Source organism: Citrus sinensis, chromosome 5 (assembly GCF_022201045.2).
Source record: "Citrus sinensis cultivar Valencia sweet orange chromosome 5, DVS_A1.0, whole genome shotgun sequence".
In the NCBI taxonomy this organism is placed as follows: domain Eukaryota; kingdom Viridiplantae; phylum Streptophyta; class Magnoliopsida; order Sapindales; family Rutaceae; genus Citrus; species Citrus sinensis.
The window spans coordinates 36,946,728-36,959,859 of record NC_068560.1 but is presented as its reverse complement, the minus strand read 5'-3'; the positions used below and the strand labels follow the sequence as shown (position 1 = coordinate 36,959,859).

Sequence of the window (13,132 nt, the reverse complement as noted above, 5' to 3'; positions counted from 1 at the left end):
ACGGCATAATGGTTTTTGCCGTTGAAAGGCAGATTATGGCGTGGCTTGTTTTGAGAACAAGGAGCGGCAAATCTTTCTGGCGGCCACGACTATAAACGTGATCATATTGACATGCCGAACGACAGCATTGATGATCCAATTCTCCTTGGGCCATGCTTGCAATGCAAGCCCCCATAGACCTGGACAAATTGCTCTAGTTGTGGATTGAAAATTGTTGACCAAGATGAAAGGACCAGGGGGTCGGCAATTTATGAACATTAAACATGATGTCTCATTGTTAACTTACTCTCATGTATCTAAATATTAATTTACAAAAAATAAGTTCATACACAAACAGCACCACTCTTATATACAAATTAAACAGGGCCACCTACGGTACAGTACAGCGCTCAAACTCATAACCATACTTTAAAACAAAACAAAAAAAACAAAACGAAACAAAACAAAACAAAATTATTAGCAGCCCTACTAATGACTAATGCCATGTTTCTTCTGGATTATTAAAAAACAGGAAACAGAATGCAAATAAATAACTGTCATCAGCTGAAGTAGCTTACTAAGGCGAAGGAATTCTTCGTTGATTGCACGAGCTAGCCAGCAAGCAAGCAAACCCAAACAGTTCTCCCCATTCCTCACTGTTAAGCCAAGGAAGACAAGATTAGGAGGAGCACACCTCAGTGTTGGCTGTAATTGCCTCGGGGTGGTAATGCAGCATTTCCTTCAACATCATTTCCCTTATCATCTCTTCCCCTGATTCCTCATCCATATCAAGATCAATAGGCACCTGAGCTGGAGGGTTAGAGCTAGGATCATACAGTGGGGACATGTAAGGGTGTTGGAGTGCTTCAGTAACACTAATCCTCTTTGTAGGGTCAAAAACAAGCATCTTTTGCAGCAGATCAATAGCTAAAGGATGCGCATTCGGGTAAAGACGGGAAAAGGGAGTCCCAGGTGTATACGGAAGCGATTTAATGTATTTCCTCGCCTTTGGGTTGTCAATAAACTCAAGATCCTCCTCCCTTCGGCTGCCAAGGATGTTGATGATAAGTTTAAGCTGGTTAAGACACTCTGTTCCGGGGAAGATAGGTTTGCGACCAAGTAGCTCAGCAAAGATGCATCCAACAGACCAGACATCAATGGATGTCCCATAGTTGTCACAGCATAGGAGAAGCTCTGGAGCTCGGTACCAGCGAGTGACAACATACTCTGTCATAAACTGATTCTTGCCATTGCTAGTGCGTGCCAGCCCAAAATCACATATCTTTAGGTCACAGTTTGCATTGACGAGAAGATTCCCAGGCTTCAAGTCACGGTGGAGAATGTTTGCTGAATGAAGATACTTCAGACCTCGAAGCAACTGCACCAGAAATCATGAATTAGATCAGGCAATAAGGCCTTCAGAGCAGAATTTTTTCAGAATCTGAAAGCCCAAAAGATTTACACAAGCAGTTGTATGTAGAACTGCAAAGTTAGCATACGAAGCTGCCAAGATGGTAAGATTCCTTAAGATGAAAGTTTATGAATATATTTGAGGTTCAAGACTCTGTTGCCACAACAAAGGAATATACTTATTTCAATGCTTCATTTGAAAGCTAAGTAGAGGAAAAGATAATAAATCCCAATCTCTATGAAACATATAACAAACTCAGTATGAACAAATTGTCAAATACAAGACAATTCAGAGGACCGTGTCCTAAGAAATTTTTCCAAGGTGGCCGTTTAAAAGATGTACTCCCTAATTTTTGGACAATAATCAACTCTTTTAAGATCAGCAGATTGTTAAACAATAGTTTAGCTAAAAGTGATAATGTATACAGAACATTCCACCGGGACCATATCTATTTCAAAACTTGTCATGGATTTAGAACCTCTTATCAAGTCCCCACAGTCTCTTTCAGAAGTGATTAGTGGAGCTGATCACCCTTCTCTACTCATATGGTGCTAAGAATTAGATACAAGTAGGACAGATTGGGATGGGGTTTTGAGATAGGGAGTTATAACTGATTCTAGCCTTGTATTGGAGTGATTGGGTATACTTTTGTATAGCAAAAATAGTCCTAGATTCTATTTTCTTAGCGGACAGCTGGTCCTCTATCCGTTTTAAATCTTCTTCATTAATACATTTTTTAGTGTCTTATCAGGGGGGAAAAAAATGAAATGAATACAAGTAGCGCAGAATAATTGAATTCTATGACTGGAAACAAAATTCCTGGATCCCAAAGAAACCCTCAAGGTCAATAGAAAAAGGAAAGCCTATTCTACTTCACACCAATTGAAAGGTTTTCTAACAAAAGTGCAACTGGTTGAAGTATTACTGACACCTAAAAGATGATGTCAATACCGCCATACTCCAAGAAAACCACATCACAGAGTAGGCATCCATCTAGGTTGTGAAATTCTATTCTCGAGTCTGATCAATGAGCTAATTGTTTCTTTCTGGTGAGCTGCAAGAAAACAGGATGAAGACCTGTCCAGTTAATGTAAGAACTTCACATTGCAGCCTAAGTTATCCATGTAACTAGTCGGCAGTAGTCAATTTCACAATCTCCAAAACCATGTAATAATTCTACACTTCTTTAGGCTGATGCATAGAACTATACTTCAATCAATTGCAGCACTACAGAAACTATCTAATCACTACCTTCGCAAAATTAACTCTAAAAACCCCAATAGGAAAATATCGAGAACAATGTCAATTCACCTGGAAGAGAAAGTATTGGCAGTGATCATTTGTGAGAGCCTGAGAAGACTTAATAATTTGATGCAGATCGGTATCCATGAGTTCATAAACCAGATAGACATCCTTGAAGTTTCTCCTATGACTAGGCATCATTACGTCTTTCAGTGCGATCACATTTTCATGTTGAAGATGCCGAAGAAGCTTCAGTTCTCGCAAAGTTCTCAGAGCGTCAACACGGTTCTCAAATGCATTGTTTATCTTTTTTATTGCAACTTTCTCATTGGTTTCCCTGTTGACAGAAGAGCACACAATACCATATGCCCCTCGACCAATAGGTTTGATGGGCACATATTTTGTATCAATCTCAAACAAGGTTTGCCACATGGAATAATAATGTTTCCCTGGGGACCTGATCCCATTAGGAGGCTCCACTGGAGTTGCCATTTCCTGCAGATCATTGAACAAGGTAAAATAGAAGAGTTTAGCCGTGAGCAAGGACTAAAACTTTATTAGTTTAAGACATTTAATAACTTCTAGTCGGATTCATAATGCATAAACTAGCAACAGAGTTTCATTATCTAAACGACCCAAGGTATTCATTAAGATATAAATCTACGATAGATTTGGAGCCATCCCATCAAAATTTCACTGGAAAAACGAAGTTTATTATGGATAAAACATGATAATTTCAGCATATTGCCTTCATCGGTTTTCCTTGAATTCAGTAATTGGAGCGAGAAAAAATAAATCCCCCAGAATCGGTGTCAGCTAGTTGTTAAATGATGTAGAGTAAACTACTATACACCATTTTCCTCTCTGAATTACGAAGTTTTAAACGGCTGACCCAGAAAAGTATGCACAAAACAGTAGATTTGAATAAAATAAAATCAAGCACAAGAATAAAAGAAGTACCATAAGAAAATTTGAAAAGTAAAAACAAAATTGTAAAAGCGATTTGATTTAGTACCACGTTGTAGGAGTTTTACTAATCTTTGGAGAAGAAAAAGGTCACCTTCTTCAAGCTAAAAAAGTTCCCTTTATTGAAGGTGACGTCTCCAATTATCTCTTTCAAACAATATGAAAGCTAATTTTATACTTTCCTTCTGATCTTCCGGTGACGTGAAATCACCTGAGACAATTCTCTAAGCTACATCTGAATCCATCAAAATCCTTCTCGAATCCAACCAATTTGCTCGTTAATTGGCGCCAAATTGCTCTGTGACTGAGCTTAGCATTCGATCAGGTGAACGAATTTGTTGGAAATTTTTATATATATTTTGTCAACGATGGGTTCGACGGGATTTCGATTTCGCTTGGATCAAGATTCGTTATCCAGTTGCCATCAATCGGACAAAACTTAAATTTAACTTATAAATGTTGATTTTTTTTTTTTTTAATGGGTTTGGGCAGAATGCATCACGCGCTCCGGGATTTGCTCTTGAAACGACAGCTATGGATACTTTTTGATCTCGATCAAAAATCATAATGGGTCCCACTTTTTATCAAACCAATGACATATCTTTTGGCGGATAATTACTGAGGTGAAACGACTGCGTTTGCCTCGACTTTTGTGTTTCTGTTAGCCCGGAAGAAATATCTGCTTTCGCATCTGGTACAAATGCAGACGCAGGATATTCTTCGCAGGTTGACATCGGGCCGAAACTACGTCGTTTACCTAATTTGCTTGGGCCATCGTCATCCTCATTTGAGTCAATAAATCAATTTTTTCCACTCGAAATTAATTTGACTTAACGGAAAGCATGAATTCCACGATCTCATTTGCAATTATATTGCGAACTAGTGGCCGTAGAGTAATATTATAGTTTTTAAAATAATTATTTTTAGAATTAATTAAATATTTAATAAAATTTATTTTTAAAAAATATTGTGAATTTTAAAAATAGTCATATATATTTAAAAATATTATTATTAAATTGTTATAAGAATATAAATAACTTAATTGGATATAATATTAATTAAAACTTAATTATATATTTATAAACATGTATATAAATTCATTTTTTGACCATATGTACATAATAATTAATAACTAAAATATATATTTATATTACTAATTTCATTTTGTTATCTCAATATAATTGACAATAATAATAATTTCTTTAAATTTATTAATTTTATTTCCTAATTATTAAGAATAATTTTGAATTTTTATAATATACATAAGTGTGTGTGAGTGTGTGTGTGTGTGTGTGTGTGTGTATAATTATATTATGCATAAAACTTATTTTTAAAATCAAATTTTAAAAAATTACTGTTCTTACTTTTCAAAACCTTTATTTTCACTTCAAATTAATTGGATTATTCATGTTTTAAACACTTCTAGTACTCCTCTATTATTCTTTTACAACTCTTTTTTTAAATTACATTCTATTTAATATTAAAAGTATTCTATCTAAATTGACATAGTTTTAATTTGATTCCTTAATTTTAATAAGTTTTCTCATTCTTATTTATTATTCTTTTTTTTTACCGTCTGCTTACCTCACCTTCCACGTAAATAGTTTTATGAATGATAATTTTTTAAAATTATTATGAAAAGAGTCTGTAACAAAATGAAAAAATTAAAAAAAATGGAAGTGAGAGTAAATCTAAATGTGGATTATATTTGAGCATGTCTTTGAAAGTAATTTTTATGAAAGAGGATTTATAAGTATATTGAAGGGGTGTTAGAAGCACCACTCTTTAAAGAGTTCATGAATGTTATAATGGGTGTGGATAATTCTACTCCACTATTTTTATCCACTTCCGTAAATATAATTATAATAAATTCAGATTATTTTATATAAATTACAAATTATTAACAAGTTTGAAGAATTAATTAATTTAATCATTCTTATAATATTTTTTTGCCTGACTTAGTCTTCATCAATTTTTAACTATTTAAAGTTGCTTCAAGATAATTTTAATTTGACTATTTCACCCCTATAGTCTAAATAACCAAATTACCCTAAGAAAAATATATATTTTGTAACTAGTTGTTTAAGCGTTTAGTTTTATGCTTTATAATCTAATATGTTTTATATGAAATTTAATAATTTTCAATTCTCCACGTGTTAATTATATCTTGTTAGTTTAGTGAAATATTAATAATCATAATAATAAATTGCTGCTTACACATCATTAAAAGATTAAAAAAATGTATAAAGATTTATTAAAGTTGCAGTAAATTTTTAGATATTTTGGTATTTTTATCTTATGAGGGTAAAATAGTCATACTAATTCATGTTAAAGCAACTTTATTGATCAAATATAATAAACAAAAATAGTCTCAAAAAAAGTAAATGAATATACAATAAGTTACTACTTATACATCATTAAAATAGTCATATTACTTTATGTTAAAGCAAACTTATTGATCAAATATAATATATAAAAAAAAAGATATGAATTTAATTGATTAAATTTTAAAATTTCTTCTTAATTTGAATTTTTAAAAAATCATGTGAACTTATTGTAAAAACATTTTGAAAATGGGGTGCGTTTATAAAATTTGTGGGGTGGAATTATCACCACCCTATTAGACCAATTTGACGACTCTGAGGCCCATAGTATTTTTCTTTTTTACAAAAAAGGCCCTTGAATTACAGTAATTGAGTTGAAATAATTAAAAAAAAAAAAAAAAAAAACCATCTCATCGACTGCTCGTTTTGATAGAATTGGCAAGTTCTCTTCTCTCCAGTCCCTACAAAGGAGCCCAAGCCCAAAGCCATCAACAATGTGAGGTTCAGAAAGACGAACTTCCCTTGCTCTCTCCTAATAAATAAATAAAACACATATATATAGTCCAAGATCCTAGACTTTAACCAAAAATTTTCTAATAAGGATTAATATTCCCACAATTTTAATAAAGTGCCAGCACCCTCATCAAATAATGAGTCAAAATTTAATGCATATAAAAAAAAATTATTTGCCTCTCTTATTATCATTGCATGTTATTGGAACAGAAAGAGCAATGAAGTGATTCACTTTGGTGAATTAAGTTAATCCAAAGATAAAAAGTTGATTCTATTGAATTTTTAATAGAATTGATGTGTAAATGAACCAATTAAATGTGTCTCAATAACTCATAGTCTTATGTCTTACTATTTTGTAATGCAAACACATCGATCGAATGGCGCTGATTTTGATCCTAAAATAAGCATAGATTGCCGATGGGTTCTGGGTAGTTTCAATTTTAAAATGATTGATATGCCTTTGTCTATAGCTGGCTTCCTTAGTGTATGATATTCAATCCCTTCACAGTTCACAATGACCGACCGTTTGTTACTCGAGTTGCTACTCATGGAAATAGGATAGATGTGAAGGAAGTAATTGCAACTTTAAGCCACTTTTATTTCTTGAATTATATGCATCTAGCAAAGCAACTTGTTATCTGCTCGTGAGTACTGAGAAAACTATTATGTTAACTTTTATTAAAACTAAAAGCACTTGTTTCATTGACTCCATCATTGCAGATAGCATGTACAGAGAGAAAATGCATATAAATTGTTTTATATGTGAGTTTTATTATTTTGTTTTTCAATAAACGAGTCCTTGAATCGTGTGAGTCAAAGGCTGATCGAGCTGGACCAGGTCTTGAGGGAAGAATTAACTTTTCCTATTTCATTGAGATTTGATTTTGTAATATCTTTATGTTGGCTTCTGTTGTAACTGATGGGTATATAAGCCATGAAAGACTGGAATAAAGGATATATTATCATAAATTAAATTAACTTGTTATGTCGAGACCAAGGTTCCTCTCATAACCTTGAACATGCACTTAGATTTAATTAATTCCCTGTCATCTTGGGCTCCAACAAGAACAAGCTAGAGAGACCACAAGTGTAATATAACTTGGAAATAAAACGGCCTATTATGTGGTCTGCTTAGAGTTTCAACTTGAGTTTTAATTGATGTGACATGTGGTTATTCGATAACATAACATTAATTTTATTAATTATGAAATTTTATATCCAACAAATGAATAACACGAAATAGTTGGGATTCAACTATTAGAATATCTAACATTATTGTTAGTAAAATATGTACTAAAAAATCTTACTCATTTTTCATTCATCAATTTCTTTTTTTTCTGAAATCAAGTAAAAGTGGATAAAATCTTTAATTGGGCAAAATCTAAATCATTTTTTTTTTACTCCTTACTTACCTAATTAAAATAAAGTTACTGAAAAACCATTCAACTAAACCTCAAATATTTATCTTGTGTAGTCCTACTCAAGTAGTGGAGTCATTTGTATTTGTAAGACATGGGATTAACGTGGTATAACAAAACCTCTCTATTGTCTTATTGTTGGAGCCAACTAATTTTTTTACTATAAGGAGGCTATAACCTAATAGGAGTTTAGTTAAAAAAAATTATTATTTTGACTTAGGTATCCTTAGTATAAGTAATATAGAGGTGAATATATTACAATTAATGAATAGCGTATATCAATCTCATGAAGTTCTAAACATACTTAAGAAGTTAGAAATATTTTGGTTTCAAAGAGAATGTGTTCATACTAATAAGTTATTATGTACTTGCAAGTTAAAAAATGCAATAATAACTTTAAATAATAAATCATTATCACAAACAATTTTAAAAAACATTTTATTTCATATTAAACTTTTAATATGACATATATATTTTTGTAGTATACAATAATTATTATAATGTAGAAGTAAGTCACTTAAAAAAATTAATTTATTACAATGTAGAATTTATTGTTATCTTATAACTTACTAAAAATGGGGATCATAATTTTATGTTTGAAAAATGGCTTGTCAGTGGGGTTGTGGCATTAAGTATCGACCCTTTGTTGACGATGGTGATAGATTGATAATCATGATAATAAAAAATTTGACGAATGAGTGGGGAAAGTCGCATCCGAAATGGAGTTAGCAGCACTGTGGGCTGTGGCAAAATGGGAGATGACATCACCAACCTAAACTGGAAATGTGATTTGGGCAAAGTTTAGAATTTATATGAAATTAATTGTTCTAATGCCCTTGGGAATTAACAGAGCATATATTTATGTAAACATAAGATCGTTTTTACAAGAACTCGATTCCTGAGATTAAAAGAACGCAATCCTTCGGCGTTATCCTTACAATAGGATTAATTATTTGATTTAGAAAGCAGATTCTAGAAATGTTCTGTTCAATTATTTGATTTATTGATATTACACTTGAGAATTAGATGCCGGTTCCCCTTCTTAATTTGTCGAAGTATTTTTCCGACTTCTGAATATAATATGTGTTTGGTGCTTTATTTTGACCACTTGGCTCAGACAATAGGAATCATAGTTAATCATTTCCATCAACTAAATTTGTTGAAACTGGAAACCAATTAAAGTTTTTGATCCAATAAGTAGCATATAAAGCTTAAGCATTTTGAATTTTTGATGCTTTTGATTAGTTATTCAACTATGGAAGGCATACTGGGGAGTTGGGATTTAGGATGGAGGGATGGAATTTCCTTCAATTAGGAGCAGTGACACTGAGGCGGTGGTGTTTGGAGACCACGTGTCTCAGAAGCACTTTTTTGTTGTGGGGTTCGGCTTCTTAAGTACCTTTTTCCTGAAATGACCCAACCCCGAAATATTCACCCTCAGCTGGGGAATTGTTAGGGCTTCATCAAGTTGTTCATAGACTATATTCGTTACCCAACAGTTATACTGTATCCAAGTTCATTGCATATTTTTACAACTAAGAAATCATAGATTACTGCTTCTCAAAAAAAGAAAAAAATAAATAAATTCCAAGAGACAGAGAAACCGAAAAGATGAACAATTGCTTTCTTCTACCCAGAATTTGGCCATCTCCTTTGGCTTCAAGATTGACAGTTGCTTTAATTGCTACGGAAAAGCAATTAAAGCAAGACAAATTGACAACAAATCTTACACGATTAAGAAAGATTTTCCCCCCCGCCTTTTCTGTTAAAGCCGCAGCAAGAGCATGGAGATAAGTGAGACACAGCACATGAGATGTATCATAAAGCCACTCTGGCATTTGATGATGTAGTTCCCCAACCTCCAAACAGGGATTACAGGCCCAGCCTGGTCTTTCTAACCCAATATAAGTTCACCCCCTTATTGCACCATTTTTACGGCAGACAGACTGTTCTTTTGGTAAATTCAGCGAATTTTGTTTTTTAGCACCCAATTTACAAAAGAGTTGCATTTCAAGTTGAATATGAGCAGTATGCAAAACCCTAGAAATAAATCCATGTCCATATCATGGGATCACATTCAGGATATGCTGGAAGATTTATATCTGCGCATGTTCTTGTTTTTTCATATTTAATGGAAACGTTGCTTTCAGCCACTAAGAGGGGCTTGCCGCAGAAAATCGGTACATTGCCTTTTGGAGTTACGCATATGATACAATGCCTACCAGGCCACACCCAGTTAATATATGTACAATGTTGAACTCCACTGCATTTGCATTCATATATAATATACCCGTATGTCTTTTTCTTAGTCACGTACTTGTAAGTAAAGAAGGAACCACCATGCCCACCCAATTTAATTACTAAAGGCTACTGAAAATTCACAAATTTTATAATTTATATCCTATTCTTTGGGTAGATGCCTTGCAGACGTGCCCATGCCGGGTACTAAGATATTGTCGCTCCCACGTGTGTTTTATAAATAGGTTTCGTTTGTGTGGTTACATATTAGTTAAGACGCGTTTGTGATTGAGGTTTGTTAGCTATAACTTAAAAGTTATAGCACTAAAGTGTTTGGTAAACACTAACTATTGTAACTTAAAAGTTATGTTGATATAATTTTTTACTTGTTTAATAAAAAAATTTATTATATCTTTAATAATTTCATCAAAATTATTATTTATTAATTTTTGTTTTATAGTTACAATTTTTTTTACAGCAGCTATAGTTTTTAAGTTACAGCACTTTAATATCAATCTTAATGTTAACTGAAAGTGAGATTTTGATAAATTAATGTGTAAAGTTACGTGGTAAAAGTTTGTTAGACTAAATTTTGACTTAAATATATGTATGTATGCACGAGTGAGGTTCACACAATTCAAGCTAATGATAGATATTAAAGATGAAAAAAAGATATATTTATGAGCAGCGAATTGTATAAACTAATTACTTAAAATGTTATGTCAGAATTTTAAATTCTTTTATTTTGAAATTGTGAAATTTAAGTTAAAAATAATCTATAAATATACACATATGGGTCGACATGAGAAATATGCAGTAGATTGACCCCATTAAATTGTTTCTCTTGTCTACAAATAATCCCTGGCCTCTCTTCAGTCTTCAATTGTTCTTCAGTCATGAAGTCTCTCTCTCTTAATTTTTTTCTCTCCATCTTTTCTCATTTTCTTTTATGAGCATCGATCATATCCGCCATCTGCTTTGAACAAGAACAAAGAATTCAAGGAGAAAGAAACTAGGTAGCAAGTATGTTAAAATCTCATGATCACAATCAAGAACTCCCAGATTGTTGTTACCATCCAAACCAACCAATCTTAATCTCCCCAAGCACTCCAACTCCAAACCATTCACTGTATCTCTCCAATCTTGACGATCAGAAGTTCCTTAGATTCTCCATTAAATATCTTTACCTTTACAAGAAATCCATAAGCTTAGATTTTTTGAAATACTCACTGTCTAAAGTTCTCGTGGAATACTACCCATTAGCCGGTAGGCTAAGAACAAGTTCAGAAGATGATTTTAAGCTTCAAGTTGATTGTAATGGTGAAGGTGCTGTTTTTGCCGCCGCTTTCATGGATATCTCCTCTGAAGACTTTCTTCAACTTTCTAGGAAACCAAACAGGTCTTGGAGGAAACTCTTGTATAGAGTCGAAGCTCACAGCTTCTTGCAGGTTCCTCCACTTGTAGTTCAGGTCAGATAATTAATTTCACTTTTTTTTTTTTTGGGGTCACTTTGCTTGCATTCTTTTAAAAAACTGCAGCTACAAATTTATAGTATTAATTACGTGATTAATTAAAAATCCTTTCAACTATTTGAGGTTACCAGTTGTAAAATCATAAACCATACATATTATATATATAAATATATATATATATTATGAGTCCCATGTTCTTTAATCTGATCTTTCTGTTTCCGGTGAGTGTGATGTTACGGAAGCAGCGAAACAAAGAGCAACGACGCCGTTTTCTTTCTGTATTAATTTCGTTCCAATATTTTCATATGAATTTCCTTTCTCAGATAATGACTCAAAAGAAAGTGGGTGAGGGTGACCCTACCTATTTTAGGTGTTAATAATATATATATATATATATATATATATATATTTTATTGGTCACTACTCCTTGCTATTTCGTTTCTTTCATTCACAGGGGTCTGGTTCCTGTTTTCTAATGGCAATATTAGCCTTGCTTACAATTGCAATTGCAGGTGACAAATCTCCGTTGCGGAGGAATGATTCTCTGCACTGCGATCAATCACTGTCTATGCGACGGCATCGGCACTTCGCAGTTTTTGCATGCTTGGGCCCACGTGACCACCAAGCCCAATCTTGATCCGCCAATCTCACCCTTCCACACTCGCCACGTGTTGAAACCCCGAAATCCACCGCAAGTGAATTTTACGCATCACGGATACACCAAAACTACCCAAAATGAAACGGCGCAGGTGGAGGTGGAGATCAACCAATACTTGCAAGCTCAGCCGTTGGTTCCAGCATCCTTAACATTCACTCCGTCCCAGATTCTTCATCTCAAGAGACAATGCGTACCGTCACTAAAATGCACCACATTTGAAGCACTGGCATCTCACACGTGGCGCTCCTGGGTGCGATCACTGGACTTGTTACCCGATTCTCTAAACGTGAAGCTTCTCTTTTCTGTCAATGTGAGGAAAAAATTAAACCCTGAAATGCCAGAAGGGTATTATGGGAATGGATTTGTGCTAGCGTGTGCGCAAACCAGCGTTAACGACTTGGTTAACTCCAACCTGTATCATACAATAAAGTTAGTGCAGCAAGCGAAAGCAAGTTTGACTGATGATTATGTGAGGTCAATGGTTGATTTACTGGAGGATAAAAGTTACAAAACCGACCTTTCTTCGAGTTTGGTTATTTCTCAATGGTCAAAACTGGGACTAGAGGATTTGGATTTTGGAGAAGGGAAGCCAATGCATATGGGTCCAGTAACAAGTGATATTTACTGCTTGTTTTTACCAGTCACCGGTGATTTAAACTCTACCAGAGTGCTTGTCTCAATGCCGGAGGGTGTCGTGGAAAAGTTCGAGTATTACATGACAGAACTTTTGGATAGGGATCAACAGAATACCAACAATGAAAATTAAGCTGAAAGCCTTTTTTATTTTTATTTCTCTCTCTTTTCTTTTCTTTCTTTTTTTTTTTTTTTTAATGACCATTCCCACGTAATAATAACAAGGAGAAAACTCAATGTAATTTTGAGTTTATAAAAGTGAAATATTATTATATCTA

At 33.6% G+C, this 13,132-nt stretch overlaps 2 protein-coding genes across 3 annotated transcripts; one reads left to right on the top strand and one right to left on the bottom strand.

Annotated features, from left to right (window-relative positions):
• Positions 1 to 269: 269 nt before the first annotated feature.
• On the bottom strand, positions 270 to 4,101 carry LOC102623819 (mitogen-activated protein kinase homolog NTF3). 2 transcript variants are annotated; one of them, XM_006473487.4, is made up of 3 exons: positions 3,648 to 4,101; positions 2,702 to 3,127; positions 270 to 1,357 (listed from the first exon to the last, which is right to left on the bottom strand). In XM_006473487.4, exons 2-3 carry the CDS (start codon positions 3,122 to 3,124, stop codon positions 659 to 661), a joined length of 1,122 nt encoding a protein of 373 aa, XP_006473550.2. In that variant the 5' UTR covers positions 3,125 to 3,127; positions 3,648 to 4,101; the 3' UTR covers positions 270 to 658. The 2 variants fall into 2 exon arrangements, with proteins under 2 accessions (XP_006473550.2, XP_006473549.2); XM_006473486.3 differs by having other exon boundaries at positions 3,693 to 4,101.
• Positions 4,102 to 10,881: 6,780 nt separating this feature from the next.
• LOC102622750 (alcohol acyltransferase 9) lies at positions 10,882 to 13,132 on the top strand. The gene is made up of 2 exons (XM_006473832.4): positions 10,882 to 11,560; positions 12,076 to 13,132. Exons 1-2 carry the CDS (start codon positions 11,117 to 11,119, stop codon positions 12,985 to 12,987), a joined length of 1,356 nt encoding a protein of 451 aa, XP_006473895.2. The 5' UTR covers positions 10,882 to 11,116; the 3' UTR covers positions 12,988 to 13,132.